Genomic DNA, 21,315 nt, shown 5'->3' with positions numbered 1-21,315 from the left:
AAAATAGGTTACTTCAAACGGTCCATAACAAAGTGGATTGTGTTGTCTCGTTAATTGTGTCGACGTGCTAATCAATCATTAGGTCGAGACCGATTGATAATAAACAACCGAGGTTACATCATCGTCCGGGGAGGTCGTTTGACAACAAAATTGCCTAACATATAGAAACTTGCTTTATTTTGCTTAGCTGAACATGCTGTTATCCGTAATGTAGTTGGCATCTCTTTTTTATACTAGTTAATCCGCAATACTTATATTTTTTTCCTTCTGTGGATTAGGTTCCACGTTTTAGCAGTTATTGTCACATGTTTTTGTCTGATAAAAGGGTCATACAATTTGGCTTGAAGCATCCATCACGTCTAGTTAGTTAAAGATGGAGAGTGCCACCAGGGCATATCTCCCAGTGGCAAAGGGGAGGGCAGATAGGGCTCAGCGCGGCAGTGTGCAGAGTTCGATTCCCCTCAAGGTGGAATTGGCTTTGTTGCAAGCGGGAGTTACCATATGGGTTAATAGCCTTGACCTATTCATGTGCTCTCCACCCTGATTCCTGGGAGGCACATCCTGCGATTTACCTCCTCCACAATGGCCCAGGGCAGGGTCGGTGGGGGCCCCTAAGGTTGGGGTTCAACCTTTAGTTAAAGATGGAGAGTTAAAGGTTGAACCCCAATCTTAAGGCCCCCACCGTCTCGCCCCTAGAGTTTTGTGAGGAAAATAAATCGTGAGATATATCCCAATAAGTTAGGGAACAAGAGTTGCATGTACACTCCGCCTATAAGGAGTCCAATTTCATGTCTCAGAAATCGAACTCTCACACTACGACTGTCAGCAATACGTGAAATAACCTTACTCTTGTCCTTTACACCACTGAGCTATGTCCCGAAGAGCTAAAAATAACCTCATGCATAGTTTTTTTTTTTTTGGTTAAAGATGGAGAGCACATACGTGTACACTTGTATGTCCGATTATCGATTTAAAAATATAATATTTGTCACGAGTAAATATAATAATTTAAGAGTCCATTTGGAAAGATTTTTAAAAAATTAAAAATTGCTCATGAGATTAAAAAATTATTTTGAAACTCGTTTGAAAATTTTTTTTGAAAGTGACTTTGTCCGATTAAAAAATAAAAATAAAAATTAACCCTTGTTTGAGCTCATTTTTTGAGGAAAAATGCATTTTTGAATGAATAATATTATTTGTAGTCATTCAATATCACATTCGTCCTAAGTGACATAAGTATGGTGGTTAGTGATGGATATATAAGGCAAGAAAAATTACCATATTAATATATCAGATCACTATGAAGGTTGTCACTTAAAACGACTAGCGCATTGAGTGACAGTGAATAACACTACTCTTTTTGAATAGTGTATTGATTGTAAATGTATGGTTAAAAAATAAAGAAAAATTTTTAATTTGTATTTATTATTATTTTATTCAAGAATATATTGATAAAATGATATCAAAATACTATTTAAAAATATTTTTTTTTTCCCAAAAAATAAGGCTCAAGCAAAGGTGTAGCTGCATTTATTGCAAAACGGTACTTGTGCTCCCGGCACTCGAAACTAAACAGAATTTTGTTTTCGATCGAAACTCACAAAAATAAAAAATAAAATGTATTTCCTAAAGAAAACAGAAAACTTGTTAATTTGACTTAATTTTCAATTGAGTTGTTATATACTTCAATTTGTTTATGATCATATTATACTTTCATTTTGTGTCAATTAAGTCACTAAATTTAATTTGTCTCAATTTAGATCACTTTATTCAATTATTGAAGAAGTGATAAAATTTAAAAACCCCATTATTCCTGTTAAATTTGTGGACTGAAATTAACTATTTTTTTATTGTATCATTTCTTCCGAGTCATTCTATGACCACTTAGTGTGACCACTAATTTTAAAGGTCATGTCAGGACCTAATATTAGACAATATGATGAAATCGAACGAAATTAATAAATCAAGTAAAATTGACAACTTTTTTTTTTTTTTTTTTTTTTTTTTTTTTTTTTTTTTTTTTTGGGGTTTTTTTGGGTCATCCATTTCTCGAAATTCCATCATGAAATTTCAGATAGTTTGGAGTTTAATTTGCATATACATATTTTTTCTACTGATCTTGAGCAGTCCGGCTAAAGTGAGAGCTGGTGACATAGTTCATGATGATAATTCGGCTCCCAAAAAGCCCGGCTGCGAGAATGATTTTGTGCTGGTAATTCTATCATTTTCTTGCTCCTCCTTTACTTATTTAATTTTCTCTGATTTATCAAAAAATTAGTTTTTTATATTTATTTAATCAAGATTCAGTTTTAGCAAAAGCTAAATTTAATTATGATTTGATTGTTTTCTCACAGTATATTTTGTGATTTCTCGTATAATTAATTTTAGATGAAAAAATGTAATTTGGAGAGGCAGTTAAGATCTTTTGCTATTTAATTTTCTTCATGGTTTTCATTTTTTTTCCTGTTATATTTCAGTATTTTCAAAAACTTTTGTATGATTTTTTCTGATTGGTTTATTTTTATATGGTAATTTGGTGAAATGCATCTGGTTCCGTAATTTCAATTTCTTTTATGCACTCTGGTACAAAATAAGCTCTGTGGTAAGTCCACGACATCTGAGAAGACGTGCTAATGTTTTTTTCCCCTTAAATTCTGAATTGAGTTTACACTGAAGATTAATTATGATATGCACATCTCTGTAACTTATTATGGGATATCCAGTTAGGTGAATCAGATATTACTCAATAGCATTAAGGAAGAACAATCAGCTAAATTTTTGTCCATTGTAAATTCGAGCTCTGTCCCAACTGCATATCAAACACGTGATCAACATAGTTGCGAGACTGCAACTGAAGCCTCTTTTGCAGGCTTTTGTCTGTCTATTCTTGATTGTTGTCTTATTCTTGTTTAGATAACCGTTGTTATATGTTTTGCTAGGTAAAAGTTCAAACTTGGGTTGATGGCATAGAGGATGAGGAATTTGTTGGTGTGGGTGCTAGATTTGGCACTACCATAGTATCGAAGGAGAAAAATGCGAACCAAACACATCTTACTCTCTCGGATCCTCGGGATTGTTGCAGTTCTCCTAAGAAAAAGGTCTTTATTTCGATCCCGACACCCTGTTTTTGTTTTCAAAAACTCTCTTTTCATTAATGGGATTATTTTTCTTTGTTGGTAACATTGGATTTTCTTTGATGCTTTAGTTTGTAGGAGATGTCATCATGGTGGATCGAGGCAACTGCAAATTTACAGCGAAGGCAAATTTTGCAGAAGCTGCTGGTGCTTCAGCTGTCCTCATTATAAATAACCAGAAAGGTAACAACATTTTCATTTATTGGTATAGTATATGATGTGGGGCAATTTTAAACTTTTTTCTGCATAGTGCTCATGAAATTCTAAACAAGTTAAACGTGCCATTATTTTCTCTCGGAGATTTTATGCACCGCTGATTTCTAAGAAGGGAGAAAGACAAGCTAAGATTACTCATACAGCCATTTTGTTAGTGCTATAGCACAACTCAAACATTTTTAATGCTTAACATTTGAATTATGGCTAAGCAAACTTTTTATCTTTAGCCAAATGTGCATTCTACCAGTGGGTTCAGATGCACAGTGCTGATTATCTTTAACATTGAAAGATTGGTATTGTCTATGAACTTTGTACGCACTGTTGAATAATTGGATTGTATGCCTTCTGCAAGTATGGGCCAGCATGTGAAATCACAGCCTGTTTATTTTGCCAGTTCTGCTTATTTTGTGACAGAAATGACTCAATCTTGCAGAACTTTACAAAATGGTTTGTGAGCCTGATGAAACAGATCTAGACATACACATACCTGCTGTCATGCTTCCCCAAGATGCAGGTGCGACATTGGAGAAAATGTTGTCAAATGGTTCATCAGGTAAGATCTTATTTTTCACTTGAAAACTACAACTGAATATTTTAACTTTCATCCACACCTCACTCTTTTAACTTGCTCTGTCACAATCACATCATTCTTCTGTAGGAAAATGAAAACAGCAAACGTCATAATTAAATTACTATATCTGCCGATGACATGAAGTCATGAACTGTAAATTGTTGCACCTCATCAAGTCCCAGACAATCTTGGTAGCAACTATGAGGGAGACTTGTGTAATGGGCTCTGAGCAACTGCTTGACCCTTTGTCCTCAAATAGCAAAATTGCCTAGTAGAAGATTCATTTAGAAGCCCAGCGTATATTTTTAATAGAGGCTCAGTTTATATCACAAAGCCAATGTGGGGTACTAGATAAGTTCTAACCGTCATTTTTCAGTCTGCTTTTTAAGTGACAAACATTATGTATTTGAGGGTTTGATCAAGGTAGTTTATATATGAGGCTGTCTTGCGAAATACTATATGGGGTGAGCTGAACAACTTTCTCGATCATTATGCATCTAAGTTTGACGACGAATGATAGAGAGTACACTTTAAGCATCCTTTCTTCCTTTTTACTTTATTCTTTCCTGAACGCATTTTCCTTTCTTTAGTTTCTGTGCAGCTTTACTCTCCACGTAGACCAGTTGTTGATATAGCAGAAGTATTTTTATGGCTGATGGCAGTGGGTACCATCCTATGTGCATCTTATTGGTCTGCATGGAGCGCCAGAGAGGCAGCCATAGAGCAAGATAAGTTGTTAAAGGTCAGCCATCTTTTCCTGGACCTATCTTGATTTGGGCTTTGTTTTTCTTAATAGTATCTAGTAGTGTCTAATCCATCTTATTAAACGTGCGAGTAGGGTTTAAGTCTTTCACCGCCTTTACTTTTAAAAGAATGTATCATATTCTTGTAGGATGCTTCTGATGAAATTCCAAATACTAAAAGTCATGCTGGAGGAAGCAATGTGGTGGATATCAATACGATCTCTGCAGTCTTATTCGTCGTTGTTGCATCATGCTTCTTAATTTTACTCTACAAATTAATGTCGTTCTGGTTCATTGAACTCTTGGTGGTTCTCTTTTGTATTGGTGGTGTAGAGGTGCAAGTCATCCCTTTCTACTTTATATATATTCCTGTATTTCTCTTCAGCATGTTTGCCTAAGTTAAATAAGTAAGTTTTAAAATAAACAATAATAAGGTAAGAGTTACTTACAAAACTACTAACCTTTTTTCTTAAACATTGGATAAAAGTAAAATTTCCAAGCATGGCATCAAAAAGTAACTTCTACTATTTTAAGCCTAGCCGAATATGCTCCAGGCATCTAACATCTGTACCTTTGTTGTCTGACACTGTCTCTATTGTTTGTGATCTGTCCTGTAGAAACTTGTTCTGAATTTCTAGTTTTTTATTCTTACAGGGCTTGCAGACTTGTTTAGTTGCATTGCTTTCAAGGTATGCTAATTCAACTCGTGGCCTTTTCCATGTTTATCAAACATCAACTTTGTTAGCAAGTCTTTATACAAAGAGGAAATTGATTAAACATCTCTTCTCATATGATGCTAGACAAACAATGCAGCTAATATTGAATAAGTATATAATTATGAAGTTGACTGGAAACAGGTGTTTGTTGCTGCAGAGAAAGATTTGAATTGAAAAACCAACAAACTAATGAACATCTTTGGTGAAAATTTAGTCGTTATCATTGTACTTCACCATGATTTCACGAGAAAAGAATAATTAAGCTCTCAAACTTCGTGGATAAATCAATTTTTTCAGATGGTTCAAGCGTGTGGGAGAATCATTCATCAAAGTACCTATCTTTGGAGCTGTCTCGTACCTTACTTTGGCGGTTTCTCCATTCTGCATAGCTTTTGCTGTGGTTTGGGCTGTGTACCGAAATGTCTCTTTTGCATGGATAGGTCAAGATATTCTTGTAAGTTTCCTGGAATATCTGAAATCTTCATATCTCATTTCTATTTTTCCATGCCTTCCTATTATTAGGATAGTATTTTCTACTGAATTACAATTTTTCATGAGTTATGCTTCCTTGAATGAAAAGATTTCTCTGGTTTCTTTCTTTTTCAATCAGGGAATTGCGCTGATAATTACCGTTCTTCAGATAGTGCGAATCCCTAATCTCAAGGTAATCAGTCAGCTTATCAGTATTTTATTATGAAGGCCGTATGTAACACTTACATGGAGCTTTTCTTGATTCTTCTCTTTTCACCTTTAAGCATCTACAATTGTCACATTTTTATGGCTACCATATTGCTCTTATGTACTAGATAAGAATTTTACAACATTTCTTGATTCACATCTTCATTTAACTAAGGCTTCCGGTCAAATGCCTTTTGAATGAGCAGTATTAGAACTATTGTCTTGACATATAAAGGGGACATTTGCTTGCCTGACACCATTTAAATGAATTGCTTGTTAGATTCTTTACTAAAGAAGAATTCCCTTTTTTCCCTCTGTTTCTTTGTAGAAAATGTTAAGAGTTCCCTGAATTTTTACTGCTCAGCTTGTAAGAATCCTAGACACGTGCAACCGTCGTTAAGAAGCTGTTTTTCGTCCTGCTTGGAAGTGGCGGTGCAGTAGAAAACTCAAAAAAATGATCGAATCTTTGGATGTTTTGAAAATACTATGAGGTGCTTGAAAATTGTCAAAATTCTTGAATAGGAAGATCACCAAGAATATATTCCTTAGTATACTCTTCAATGAAGCTTTACTTGGATGTATATTCAATAAATTAATGTTTAGAGCACATGACGTTACCTTAAAAAAATTGCTCCCTCTTTATTTATTTTTATTTTTTGAATTTTTTTATTTTCTTTTCGTGGTCCTTTCACCCTCCTTTCCACTGATAACTGCAACATAGGGTGTAAAGTATCTTATCGTACCTCTCTAATGCACAAGCCATATGATTATAGGACCTTGAATACAATTAAATGGAGAAATTTAGGAGCATCTAGTTAGTATGTAATATACACGAACTTTAAGAGCATGTTAAAGGCTCTATTTATTATAACTCTAGGCGTTCCATGTGATTGAGTTGTATATCTAGTCCTGTTTGAACCACCCTATTTCCTATTTGAATTATGTATATTCAAGAGAATAAAAATTAATTTTCTCCTTTATACTGATGGAGCCTATTAAGATATACACTTTTATTTAATAAATACTTCCTTTTGCATTTCAGGTGGGTACTGTCCTTTTAAGTTGTGCTTTCATGTATGATATCTTTTGGGTGTTCGTTTCCAAGAAATTGTTCCACGAAAGCGTGATGATAGTGGTAAGTAATCATTGAACTTCAAAATATGGTGATTGTACAAACAAAATTGTTTTCATGGGAGATGAGCGTAATTTCAACTGTTGATGTTATCTCAGGTAGCTCGTGGTGATAGAAGTGGTGAGGATGGTATACCGATGCTTCTGAAAATTCCGCGCTTGTTTGATCCATGGGGTGGCTACAGTATCATAGGTTTCGGTGATATCCTCTTGCCTGGGCTTCTGGTAGCATTTTCACTTAGGTATGAGTTCTTAATCCGTAGAAGAATTTGCAATCTTTCTGCTCACTCGATTCTCGCAGTGTCATTATGTGTGAAGTTTTACAAAGGTTTATGTTGGCTATTAATTTACCGCAACCCTCATTCACCTGGGCCTATGATTGGCCAAGGAAAAACATAGCCAGAGTTCCAGACTTTTTCTTAATCATGTATGTTATTACTTGCAGGTATGATTGGCTAGCAAACAAGAGTCTACGTGCAGGATACTTCTTGTGGGCAATGTTTGCCTATGGATTAGGTAAACAAATTATGAAAATTACTTGCAATTATTCTACTTGTACAGATATTTTGTATAGATAGGTTGACAGATCCATGCTATCAACCTATCTATACAAAAATTCTGTACATGTAGCAAAATTCAATTACCCGAGCCACAAGAACTTACTGATTTGTCGTTTCTTCCAAACACTTTCTATCGTTGCCAAATTTTTTTAATAGTGAGGCCACTTTCGGATGTTAACTTTTCGAAATATATGACAGGTCTTCTTATTACATACATAGCGTTGAATTTGATGGATGGCCATGGCCAACCAGCGCTGCTTTACATTGTCCCTTTTACACTTGGTAACTTTTACAACCCAATTAAAGGGGAATCGACTCTATGCTTCTTGTTTACCTGATGGCTGATAGCGCACTGTTATTTTGACGCAGGAACATTTTTGGCACTAGGAAAAAAACGAGGCGATCTGAAGATTTTGTGGACGAGAGGGGAACCGGAAAGGGTCTGTCCGCATGTTCGTCTTGAATCTACTCAAGAATCACTTTGATAAGATGAGGAAATTTCGTTGTGTAATCATGTAATCCTAGTGATAGCATTATGATAATGTGAAAATCAGCAGTATATAGTCTTGGCAAGGCTTGTTAGTGTGATTTGAAATGTTCTTAATGGTATGTTTGGTAGGATGGTTCAAATAGCAATAAGAAATTTTATTGTCCACTACCACAGACCAAACATGCCCTTTAATGTAATGCAGATTTAATGAGTAGCAGAGCAAATGTGCACTCTTTGGCAAGTATGATGTATGTTTATCCAATCAGAACATAGAATGTTACGTGCAGCAGTTGATATTCTTTGTAGTGTAAGACAAGAAGCTCGTAATGCCGCCCTTAAGCAATGTGATATTTAGTGCATGTTTGATAAAGTTTATAACTCCTTATAAATTAGTTGTTTTCATTTTTATCTTCATGACATGTAGGAATCGTCACTTGTACCATTTGATAGGAATTCATGAATTATAATCTAATAAAAGTTTTGCCAAACATTATTTAAATTGTACATCAAGATCCTCTGACCATTTATCGGTTGGTCTTAAGATTCCAGTGTAATTACTAACATGAGAACGGTATTCATAATTTGTAACTTTGACGATATCTTTTCAATAAAAATTAAGGATGCTACAAAATTAATGGATTGGAATGGTGTTCAAATAAATAAGTTATAGTGGTGCAATTTTGCCACTATAAATTCTTCACATTGTACCATTCATTATTCGAAACCGGAAACCGCCAATTAGATAACCACGCTCAAGCACACCATAGGTGGAGTTCAGTTTGAATTTATAATTAAAATCATATACTTTTGTTTTATAAATCGGTCACAACTCGATCCAATAACAAGAAAAAAAATGTGGATTTTTGGAAGAAAAGGGCCGACAGGATTCTCAGCGTCCTTTCCTCAACAGCTGAGGAAGTTACCCAAGGAATTAGTGGCTCTGGCCTCACTGCCATTGTCACGGGTCCTTTTATCACTTGGATTTTTCGTGTTATTAGTATTATTTTTTTCACATTTTGCTAATATAAATATTGATCAGATTTCATGAGCCTGTCTGATTATGATGTCAAGTTGCTGTTCTGATTATTTGGCTTTGTGGGTTTTTTTTATTAATCAATGTTTTTTTATTAGTTTTGTATCTCAACTTGTAATCAGATTGTTTTTTCTTAGTTAGAAGATAGTTTTGTGATTATTGGTTTCTGGGAATGGTATTTAATGATTCTTGAATGAACTGTAGATTGCACAAATTCCCTTTTTTTCCTTGTTCAGTTGGTAAGAACTATAATGCAAAAATCATATGTGGAGTATTAACAGTTGATCAAATGGTATTTTATTATTCTTGGAATAATTCTGTGCTGTACATATTCCTATGTTTCCGAATTCAGTTGGTATGGAGTGTAATAGTCATTGATTAAGTTCAGAATTAATTCTTTGTGGGCTTTGGGATGTGAATATTAATATCTCATGGTGTCAACTGATAAAGTGATGGTGAAGTTTTAATGCGTTTCGCAGACTGTAACTTTATGTTTTTTGGGGTTCATTTGCCAGTATCCGAGATCTTATTAACCATTAAAACAAAAGCTTCTCTATGATTCCAACTTGTTTGAGTAATTGCAAATGTGGTTTAATTTATTATGAGTACTAATAGATTGGCATAACTGTCTTAGTCACATAGCCCGACAATCTTAAGTTCGCTGATAAATTGACTGATAAAGGAGGATAGAACTCCTGAGAAGACACAGGCTTGATTTGATATCAGTGGCTTATTTATGCATGGTAATTTCAACTGCATTTGGATGCTCCGTGACTCTTGTCTATTGCTTGACTTTGGAAGACGAAAACAAAAACATGACACTAAGAGGCTAAGCTTAAAAAGAATGAGAGTACTTTTTCCTAAGGTAAAGACTTCTAAAAATGCTCAAACATATTTGTCAGAAAATGTTACTAAAATTAAACATCTAAGCTTAGACAAACATGGTTTTGTAAGATGTACTGTCAACTCTTTTTATTGCACGTGAGGTGATGGCCTCTATTTATCTTCTTTTTTCCTTCTAGATCTACTGTTCAACACTATGACATTGCGTTCAACTATTTTGAAGATGGTGTGGCAATGTAAACTACCTCCACGGGTGGCTTTTATGGACGGCTGTGAGGGGACAGGCGTTAACGGCGGATAATCTTTGAAGAAAATGTTTTTATGTTACCGAATAGTGTTATAGGTGCAAGAGAGATGGGGAAACGATTGGCCATTTATTCCTCCATTGTGACGGTGTTCGGTGGTTGTGGAACGCTCTTCTAGCTTCCCAAAATTTGGATTGGCTGTTGCCTAAGCGTATGGAAGACGTGTTGCGGGCATGGAGGAGAAAATTTCTAGATAAAGATAGTAGGCTTGCGTGGAATCTTATTCAGGGATGCATTGTATGGTGTGTATGGAAAGAAAGGAACAGCCGCTGTTTCAAAGACCAAGCAAAAATAACAAAGCAAATTGGAGAATTGTTTCATATGACTTTGTATACTTGATTTAAGGCTGTGGCCATAATCACATAGAAATGCTGCCAAATTTTATGTCGTTTCTTTCTTATTTAAATTGATAATACACCTCCCATGTAGTATCTATTGATTAATAAAATTACTTAATTAGTTATCAAAGAAAATTTATTTAATTCTTTTGCTCATCCTCACCATCGTATGTTTCGTAATTATCCCATACCCTGCCAACTTCAAAAACTTAATATAGTAGCATTACTTCTTGATCGGAGACATAAAGTTGCTTGTAAGTTTTTTGGTTATTCTCCGCGTTCGTGGGTAGTTAATATGCCAAAGTCATTTTGGTCTTTCCCTTCCGTGGTTACAAAATTTGGAGCACTGGATATTTATGCTCTCATGGCTTGTAAAAAGAATCCAAATGCACTTTTCCTTACTTTTGATGTTTATCTTCTGCATAATTCAAGAGCATCTAGTGGTATTGGCACGGAGACTACCCGGGTCCTTGCCTTGCGTGGTGTTCATGTAATTATGGCAGTACGCAATGTGGACAGTGGTACAAAAGTTAAAGAAGCTATAATTAAGGAAATCCCAGATGCTAAAATGGATGTTATGGAACTAGATCTTAGTTCTATATCATCTGTTAGGAAATTTGCATCAGAATATAACTTGTCGGCTCTTCCGTTTAACATTCTCATGTGAGATTACTCGTTCACTTATATACTAGTATCTAAACAGTACATTCCCTTGGTGCATGCTATTTCTTACCTGTTTGCAAAAACTTACATCATTGCTCGGTTGAAAGTAATAATGCAGGGGTTATGGCTCCACCTTTCATGGAATCTGAAGACAAGATCGAACTGCAATTTGCTACTAATCATCTAGGTGCTTTTTCTATTAGTTTTATTCATATTTTTTATTTAATGTTCAAAATCTTTCAATTTAGACCTGGATTCTATGTTTGTTTTCCTTTTTTCCTTATTCGGGGAGATGGTCAATCACTTCAGGTATCCAATGCTAGCTGTTTTACTGTCACTTATAAATATTTCTTTGTTTTCAAACACGTTTGAATGTGCTATTTTTTCTTATTTTTGAAGTAAGACTTATCTGTCAAAATGAATAAGTTATTTATTTTCAATTTTAACCAATAAAAATATTATTTATATAAAACTTGCTTATATATTAACTAATTAGCTTAGCCAAAAATGCTCTCACTCAATATGCATTTCTATCATCGCATAGCTAACCCTCTCTTTGAAACTCTTATTAACCTCCCATTATTTGGTAAAAATAATCTTCCAAGCTCCTTGTATTTCTTCTTGCAAATCAATATGGGCTTGTTTTGCACTGGACTTGACAATTTTACAAACAAGTGTTTAACTTTGTTTTCTTCTTTAATGTTGTGTATGGTAGAATCCAACCTTAACAAACAAGCCAAATGGGTTTAATATGTTTTCACTGTAATGAGCTGAACTTCAGAAACAAGATGCAAATAAGAAAAATCATTACTTTCCAGTGCAGGGCACTTCCTTTTAGCAAATCTTTTATTGGACAACATGAAAAAAACTGCTTGTGAGAGCCAGAAAGAAGGAAGGATTGTCATTGTTGCATCAGACGGTCACTGGGTAGTTTATTGTGAAGGAATTCGTTATGATAAAATCAATGATTGATCAAGGTAAGTAGTGATTAAACTTTATCTTACTTTTCTCAAGATTAACCGTGTTATTTATTCCCATGCAATGACCAATTTATAATTAAAAGAATTTTAATTTTTGTTATATTTTATGTCTTCTGGAATCGGAGCTCAAACAGTTAGAATCAAATAAAAGTGTAGTTTAAAGCTGTGAAAATTAGTTAAGAATAACATAAATCATGAAAGGAAGAAATCCAAGAAAGATGCAAAAATGGGGTTAGAATTCAGAAAATGGTGCGGAAACTGAAGTTTGTGCTGCTGGTGCTGTTCAATTGTTCTCTCTCTTTCGTGGTGTTGTGTGTGATGAGCAAGTGGTGAGTTAAGGAGTTTGCTTCCTGTTAATCAACATATCCAGTTGTGAAATTTGAAGAAAAGGTTGCTTCTAGAAAATATGTATTGGTTAGATTCTTTGATATTCCATATTTAATCTAGGCCATCAGCAGGACAGAATAAGCAAGAATATGCATACCTTTTAGTGATTTCTACATTTAAGTCACAGTTCTCATAGAAAAATGTTGTCAATCATTGATTTTGGATAATATGTATATATTCAAACTTTATTTAATTAATATTTGACTTAGGGTTAGCTGATAAATTAATATATTCAGCCATGAAAACTGAAAGAAAGGTGTAATATATATTTATACAGATACTTTGATAATTCATCCATGTTTAGCTGGTAAAAGATCTAGTGGACATAATATACAAACCTTTTCATGGTGTTTTTTAAAGTCGTAGTTCTTTGTAAAAGAAAAAATGTTGATCTGAACTTTTGCCACCTGTACAACGATCAGTAGTGAACACCTCCACCTTGTTATCGAACATGTTTGGCTAAGTTTAAAAAGTTCTCTTATTAGTAAATTAGCACTAAAAAATTATTTATTTCATTGGTTAAAATTGGAAACGTATAAGTTGCTTATATTGACTAATATGAGAGTTACTCCAAAATAGGTAACTTTTGTTACTTAAGTAAGAAAATAGAAACATATCCAAACAGATTTGAAACAAAAAATTACTTGAAAGTTCAGCTGAAGTTGCTGCTTATTGTATATTACATGGTTAGCATTGTCTGACCTCAGGTAAGCATGATATATGACATTTTACACTAAAATCTTAGAGTGAGTTTGGTTTGTCATTTTGAGGTCATTATCAGTTTTCAATTTTTTAAAACACTTTAAATGTGTTTGGTATTTTTGAAAATAAGGAAAATTTTACAACAGAAAAGTCAAAAAGTAATTTTTGACATTTTGAGTGTTTTCAATACATTCAAAAAAACTCAAAACAAGGAAAATGAACTTAAGAATTTTTACAAATTAAAATAATTAATAAAATCACACAAAACTTACCCAAATACAAATACCCCCCCACCCCTCTCTCCCCCTCTCCCTCTTTCTTCCCATGCTCCTCCAAGATGTCATAAAACTATTTCTAAAGTTTTTAAACCAAACGCGTTTTCTAGTTTTTTTCTTTTGAGAAACAGTTTTTCTAAATGACAAACCAAACTTTTTTTTTACAACCTTAAAATAATCCCTAAAATCAAAAAATGGAAAATGAATTCAAAACAGAAAACAGAAATGCCCTTATATTTCCAGTTTTATATAGTTCATTTTGCCATTGGGATATCACTTATTGCCTTGTATTATTTCTTTCCAGTTATTACAGCATACTCGCTTATGGACAGTCAAAACTATCTAACACATTGCATGCTAAAGAGCTTGCAAGTAGGGGTGGCAAATGGGCCAAGCGGCTCATCGGCTCGCTCGCTCGGCTCGTGGACGGCTCGAGCTCATAAAAACACGAGCCCGAGCGCGAGCGCGAGCGGGCCGGTTCGATGGGCTCGGCTCGCACAAAAAACGAGCCGCTCGTGGAGAGCCCGCAAGTGTCTAGTTTGGAACGAGCCACTCGTGTGAAAATGTGACCGAAAAGGTCACATTTTTTGAAATGTGACCGTTTCGGTCACTTTATGAAACGTCAGTGACCATTTCAGTCCCCCATTTATTTTATTTTATTTTTTTCTTTTTTTGACCGTTCACGGTCACTGAATTTTTTTAGTGACCGTTTTTATATATATATATATATATATATTTCTTTTTTTTCTTCTATAAATAGTGGCATTTAGCCACAAATTTTTTTACAATTCTCTCAACTCTCAATTATCTTTCTCTCAACTTTCTTATATTGTGTTGATAACTTGCAATTTTTATATACAATTTATACAATATCAAATTCTCATTTCTCAGTTCTCGCTATATTTATTGAAATTTCATCCAATTTTCATTTCTCACTATATTTATACAATTATTCTTTTACTAGTTATTACTTATTACAACTAATCAAATGGATTCACGCTCATTTGTCGAAAACTTGTTCGGTGTAGGAGGAAACGAATCGCCTATAACACCGCAAAATCAATTTCAGAATCAATTTGAAGATCTAAATGACGTACCCCTACCTGAAAATATTCCAGATTTGGATCTTCATCATCATGTAAGCGACAATCCAAATTATCCAATTAATTTGGATGATGTTAACGTTCTCAAAGAGGAACACGATCAGGAAGAAGAGGCTGAATTAAACATTCCTGATGTGATGGGAAAGCGAAAGGGGAAAAAATAAGCAAAATGTTGGGATCACTTTAAGTTGATTTCAACGGGAAAAATCGTCAATGGAGTCCAAGAATCCAAAGTAGTATGTAAATACTGCCAACAAAGATTGGTATGACAAAGAGGAACTGGTACCACCCATCTTAACCGTCATTACAAAGTATGTACGGCCAAACACGGACTTATTCTAGGCTGTCAAACACAATTGCAATTTGGCAGTCCAGATGCCGGTGGTTCTACTGCACCCCTATCCACATGGGTGTATTCGGAGGAGAAAGCTCGAATCGGAATGGTGAAGCTTGTTGTTGGTGCTGAGTTGCCTTTGGTATTAATTGACAACCAACACTATGTCTCGTATGTGAAAGAATATCTGCAGCCAAGGTACGTTGGGGTAAATCGAAACACTCTTCGTTCTGATACAATGCAATATTTTACTTCAACAAAACAACAATTAATTATGATTTTGTAAAAATATAGGGGTGTCATATCTTTAACTTCAAATATATGGGAAGGGATTAATAAAATAGCATATATAGTTGTAACTGCACATTATATAAACTCATTTTGGTGCCTGCATAAAAAAATTATTGCTTTTAGAATTATTGAGTTTCCTCACAACGCTAATAATATATTTAATGCTATTATTAGTATTGTTAGAGAATATCATTGCGAAGGTAAAATTCGTTCATTTACTTTCGATAATGCTAGTATTAATAAAGTAGTTGCTGAAAAATTGCATAGGGTACTACAATCTGATTTTGGTGGGGATTTGTTTCATATTCGTTGTGTATGTTATATTTTGAATTTAATTGTCCAAGATGATTTAAAATATATAAAGGATAAACTTCAAAATATTAGGAACGCGCTAATATATATCACAATCTCTCCAAGTAGAAAACAAGTATTTGAGGATTATTGTGCCGAAATAGGAGTGCAAAATGCTAAAACATTTGTTAGCGACGTAGATCATGGGTGGAACTCTACTTACTTGTTATTAAAGTCATGTGAAGATTTTGAACATTTAATAACTAACTTTTATAATAATAGACATGTTAGAAGTGATGACGAGGGTATGTTGGCTGAACGTGATTGGTATTTAACTTTGAAAGTTAAAAAAATTTTGACATCTTTTTATGAAACCATTAAGATTTTATCGAGCGTTTACTATCCCACGAGCTGTATGGTACTTGAACGTCTTTATATAATTGCAAGAACATTTCATAAATACAGAAATGACCCATATTTTAGTGAAATTATAATTGCTATGGAATTAAAATTTAGAAAATATTGGGAAGATTTGCCTATATTATTTCCTTTAGCATGCGTGATGGACCCTCGATATAATTTATCGGGAACTAAATATATAATTGATCAAATTTCAAACGCCTTAACATTTGATACACCTATCACATATAGAAATTTAGAACAAACATTATGTAAAATGTATGAATTATATGCGAGCTGAATGGGTACCAATATTAGTCGGATATCATCTGCACCTACTCCTTCCATTGAAATTGAAGAAGAAGATGCGGAAATATTTAATTTATTTCAAGGCATTAATTCATATAGATTTGATTCATCTGCAATGTGTTCATCTACTACCACTGCCACTACCATGTCATCACCATCTGTATCTCATTCTCATCATACATTTACGGGCTCAAGTCATAATGTATTGCTAGCTGAATTAATTGATTATTTCAACCAGAATATGCCAACAGATAAAACAATTAAAAAAAGTTCAGACGAAGTAATTGAATTCTGGCGAATGTATGAACGACGTTGGCCAGTTATATCTACGATTGCAAAAGATCTACTAACACCTTCGGTTAGCACTGTTGTTTCGGAGTCTGCTTTTAGTGCAGGTAAAAGAGTTTTGAACGAGGTCGAGAGCCGACTGAAAGAAGATATTTTAGAAGTGTTAATGTGCGTTAAGGATTGGCAGGACGCTCATTTTTTACTACAAGATAAATATGCCGAAATTTCATATCGTCAAGTGATATTTGATTTAATTATATTGATAAAACTTTTTTTTTCTTATCGTTACTTTTAATTTTCTTTAAAAAATTGTACACGCTACAAAAAATTGTTCGTGTACAATTTTTAACCCCGCCTACTGAAAATTTAAGTAGCCAGTCTCAAGTTTAGATAAATGATGAGGGTTATATTTTATCTATTTTAAAAAAAAATAGTTAAAGCTTTCATATTTATTTTTTTTATCTCTTTTAGTTAAAAAAAATTACTTTTTTTATTTTTCAAATTACCTATTTGTTCTCCAAAAAAAAAAAAAGAAAAACGACGTCTACTCGCGAGCCGAGCTCGTGCCGGCTCAATCCATTGACATCCCTACTTGCAAGGCGCCTGAAGGTAATCTTTGTGACCTAGAAATCAGAAAAAGTATAATATTTATCACGTGAAATAAAGTTTTTACTTGTACATGTGTTCAGCAACATATTATTTGCAAGCGTATCTTAAAAATCCCCTTTTTAGTAAACTTCATGATATCTTCCAAAGTTTGGAGAAGATTAAGAAGATACCTTTTCAATTTTATACATGCAGGGTTTTCTTTGATGTATTTTCTTTGTTTAAACTAAACAAATATGATAAATAAGATGGTCGTTTTAAATGCTGGAGAAATTTTTTTATATATATATATTTGAACAAGTTACTCTTCTTTTCTTGCTTAAAGTAAGAAGAGTTACTTATTATGATTGACCGATAAAATTATTTTATTTTGAAACTTATATACTTGGGAGAAAAATTTTTAAGCTTAGCATGCTCCTAGTACTGATAGTTGGGCATAGCAGCCGTGGATATATAAAATATGTTGTTAGAATTTGTATGAGAATCTGATCTGAATATGTCTTGATGAAACTACTGTAATCTTTTTCGACATTGGTGAAATTTCTCGTGTAAGTCTTGCTAATAAGCAGCATCTCATTGATAGAAGTACCTGCATGTCATTTGATGAATTGTTTTAGCCAACATTCCCTGCTAGTAGAAGTGTAACATTTGATTCTGCTATAATTGGGAGAAGGAGTTGATATCACTGCTAATTCACTTCATCCCGGGGCAATTGCCACCAAGCTTCTGCGCCATCACAGTTTCATTGATGGTAAAGTTCTGGCCATCCTGACCATTTCGTAATATTAGAGCATCTTACTTTTAAGTTACTTTTTTGTGCCAAACGTGTTTGTGCTTAGAAGTTACTTTTTTGTTTTAGATTTATAGTTTCATCATTGGTTGTCCATTGCTTAATTTTGCTTCCAATGGACATTTTAACCTTCTGAACCATCATAGTCTATTGTAATTCGAAAAACCGAATGCATTTTATCGCACTATAAAGGCGCAAGAACATAAAGTGGTTCGGGTTTTTGCATTCGTGTTCACAGCTCACCAACTGCTCTAAGCATGTTTGGCTAAGCTTAAAATTTTTTTGTATAAGTATATAAGTTTTAAAACTAATAATTTTATTTATGGGTTAAAGCTGGAAGTTAAAGATCTACTTATTTTGTCAGTAAGGTTAAGAGTTACTTGCAAAATAGTAAGTTTGTACTTACAAGTAAGAAAGAAGCAACAAATTCAAACGTCTGGGAACATGAAAATCACTTAAAAGGAACTTCTATATTTATTTTTCTTTTAAGCTTAGCCAAAGATGCTCTGACATACCTCCTTGCTGCATAATGAAAATCATGGGTAGAATCAAAATTATCTGTCCTTGCATTCTCAGATTTTACACGTGTGATACATGTTCCTTCTATTTCTCCAATTAAAGCTCTTTGCATCGTAGTGCCTATTGTGTAAGGATTGTCTTTTGCATGATTTTACTGTATATCATTAGATAATTTCAAATTAAGGAGTAAAAAGATTGAAACTTGATTCTAGAAAATCAAAGAAGTAATTTTGGCACATGCACACATGCACAAAAATTTACCTAGCCGATATGTTTTGACATTTTCTTTCACAGGTGTGACCAGTTGGATCGGAAAATACGTGCTTGAAAATATACCACGGGTATATTTAACCTTTCAGTTCATGTTTGGTATGTCATACCACATAGTTTAGTACACAAAAGTAATTTTTGCATATAATTTGTAAATTGTAAGTAAACACATGTAATCAACGATACAAAAGTAACTGTTTGTTTGTTCTAGGGAACGACAACAACATGCTATGTTGCATTGCATCCACAGGTGAAGGGAGTGAGTGGCGAGAATTTTGTCGATAGTAATATAAGTAAAGCAAGTTCACTGGGCAATGATGCAGAATTGTCAAAGAAATTGTGGGAATTCAGATTCAGTTTGACAGATCCAAGTAGTTTCATATTCTATTAACATACTTTATGGTTGGGAAATGATGCACTTTATGACTATTAATGACAAATCCTTTTTGTTGTATAATTGGAGACGGATTATATCCAAATCCCACCCCCAACCCCATACCCACCAAACCACCACCCATACACCACCGACCCATGACGACGTCGAGGACGGCAATAGCACGTCGTTCGGCAAACCTTTTGAGACAGGCCTCATGCCAATAATACAGCCGCACACTCAGGTGACGACCCTAGGTGAAAACCCTAGCACCGCCGTTCAAACCGTCTATCCGACCAGAGACAAGACATTCTGGGATGGTACGACGGCTATGGGAGACAGCGAGACTGGTGGAAGATACAAAATTACAGATAGTGAAGTGAATCGGGCTGTAGCCCTAACTCAGATTCAACCAATTCCAGCCACCACCCAGGCATACGTGCCTGACCGGCGGGTCATGTAGGCAATTCTGGTCAGAGAGGAAAGGTGGCGAGATGCATGCGCCGTCGGAGCGACATGCGTTGGCACCGAAACACCTGAAAATTCTCCAGAATGTTCCCAGACCACCCACGATGCTTGTTCTATCGTCAAATGTGCCATTTATACACAATGAGGGAGAAAGTTAATCGATGAAGATGACATGGTATTCGATTATCGTTTTCGAGTGGAGGCGAAGGAGTTTACAGTTTCTGTTAACAATCTCGGTATTGTTAGGATGATTGAGTGGGGCTCGAAGATATCTAATGCAATCTGTATTGGAAGATTCGGTGCACTTTGGATGGTGAACATGGTGGACAAGCTGAGGTTGACTAGTAGGTTGGAGGACTTCGTCTCGAAATTCAATGAGACATCAAGAGCTTTCTTGGCACAACGTTGTGCAAACAGTTGTGGAAGGTACTTGACAATAGCACAGTATGGGGATAGGCGTCGGATGGGAGTTGTGATGGTGCCGGAAGGCACGAATGGAGAAGGATGGGTATCGATCTTGCGGGTGTTTCAAGCAGTAATTGATTCATTTGTTGCTGGAGATAAGGCTACACGTCGAATGGTGAACAATTGAAATCGACAAGGGATGACCTATACCAAAGTAACGGCGACCACACAGGCCCCGCAGATTGTTGATCGAAGGGTGCCAAAGAGACAGGAGAAGGTTGTTACTGTCAGTGAAGATAAAGGTAATAGTATGAGGCCTAAGTCCAAGGCAGTATACGCAGAAAGTTCAGTTGATGGCTTAGTGAATACCGTCGAAATAAGGGCTCGTGTCCAGTCATTGAAAGGGGAGTTAGATGAACTACTTAGGCTTGTAGGATGTGGATGTGTAGCGGCTCCCAAGATGCTTTATCACAAGTGTGGGATGGTAGTGGATGAAAAACGCTTGACCCCTAAGAAGCTATAAACAAAAGCAGGCCTTACTAAAGATGTGGAGGATAATAACTCAGGAACTGAAGCAAATCAGGAGGCGAGACCTTGGTCCAATGGAGGGGAGTTGAAGATGGTGAATTTGGAGTCGGAGACACCTAGAATGATGGACACGACGTCCCCGGCTGATGAACTATTACCAATTGAGCAAGAGACGTGGACATGTTTTGGCAGAGGGATTAGTCTCTACAGTACTGAAAGAGCACAAGGCTACATGTTCGAGATCCACGGTAGGGAACACGTATAACAGAAGGCATTCTAAACTCCTAAAAGAAAAGGAAATAGAGACTGACAAAGCTCTCTTGTTGTGGGTAGATGATGCTAAGCAAGGAGGCACAAATAGGGATATCAAGCTAGTGGAGGAAGTGGAGGGATATCCATGCAATCCCTCTTGCAGAGGAAACAATGGAAGCGAATGCAATTGAAGTTGAACCCCCACCTTCGAATTGGGTCCTTCAAAAAATTCAGGATTTCGGTAAGATGGTTGGTGTGTCATGCGATGGATATGAAAGTAGACTTCTGCAATTATTTGAGGAATTGGAAGGCAGTAGGTGACAG

The 21,315-nt window shown here is 35.1% G+C and overlaps 1 protein-coding gene and 1 pseudogene across 1 annotated transcript; both read left to right on the top strand.

The window, feature by feature from the left end:
• Nucleotides 1-2,041: 2,041 nt before the first annotated feature.
• Nucleotides 2,042-8,538, top strand: LOC111393968 (signal peptide peptidase-like 2). The gene is made up of 14 exons (XM_023019760.1): nucleotides 2,042-2,212; nucleotides 2,940-3,098; nucleotides 3,206-3,317; nucleotides 3,784-3,903; nucleotides 4,512-4,663; nucleotides 4,814-4,999; nucleotides 5,319-5,353; nucleotides 5,678-5,834; nucleotides 5,991-6,044; nucleotides 7,101-7,193; nucleotides 7,289-7,431; nucleotides 7,635-7,705; nucleotides 7,948-8,031; nucleotides 8,119-8,538. Exons 1-14 carry the CDS (start codon nucleotides 2,063-2,065, stop codon nucleotides 8,232-8,234), a joined length of 1,632 nt encoding a protein of 543 aa, XP_022875528.1. The 5' UTR covers nucleotides 2,042-2,062; the 3' UTR covers nucleotides 8,235-8,538.
• Nucleotides 8,539-9,092: 554 nt separating this feature from the next.
• LOC111393970 lies at nucleotides 9,093-19,399 on the top strand (annotated as a pseudogene).
• The last annotated feature ends 1,916 nt before the right edge of the window (nucleotides 19,400-21,315 follow it).

Source organism: Olea europaea, chromosome 4, assembly GCF_002742605.1.
Source record: "Olea europaea var. sylvestris chromosome 4, O_europaea_v1, whole genome shotgun sequence".
Classification (NCBI taxonomy): domain Eukaryota; kingdom Viridiplantae; phylum Streptophyta; class Magnoliopsida; order Lamiales; family Oleaceae; genus Olea; species Olea europaea.
The sequence above is the reverse complement of the archived record's forward strand: the minus strand, read 5'-3'. Positions and strand labels throughout refer to the sequence as shown.

What these genes read in the sequence shown, in the direction of transcription:
- LOC111393968 (XM_023019760.1), top strand. Translation starts at nt 2,063, where the DNA reads ATGAAATTTCAGATAGTTTGGAGTTTAATTTGCATATACATATTTTTT. An exon ending in CATTATAAATAACCAGAAAG is followed by an intron (nt 3,318 to 3,783) that starts GTAACAACATTT and finishes TCAATCTTGCAG; the next exon opens with AACTTTACAAAATGGTTTGT. An exon ending in AGCAAGATAAGTTGTTAAAG is followed by an intron (nt 4,664 to 4,813) that starts GTCAGCCATCTT and finishes ATATTCTTGTAG; the next exon opens with GATGCTTCTGATGAAATTCC.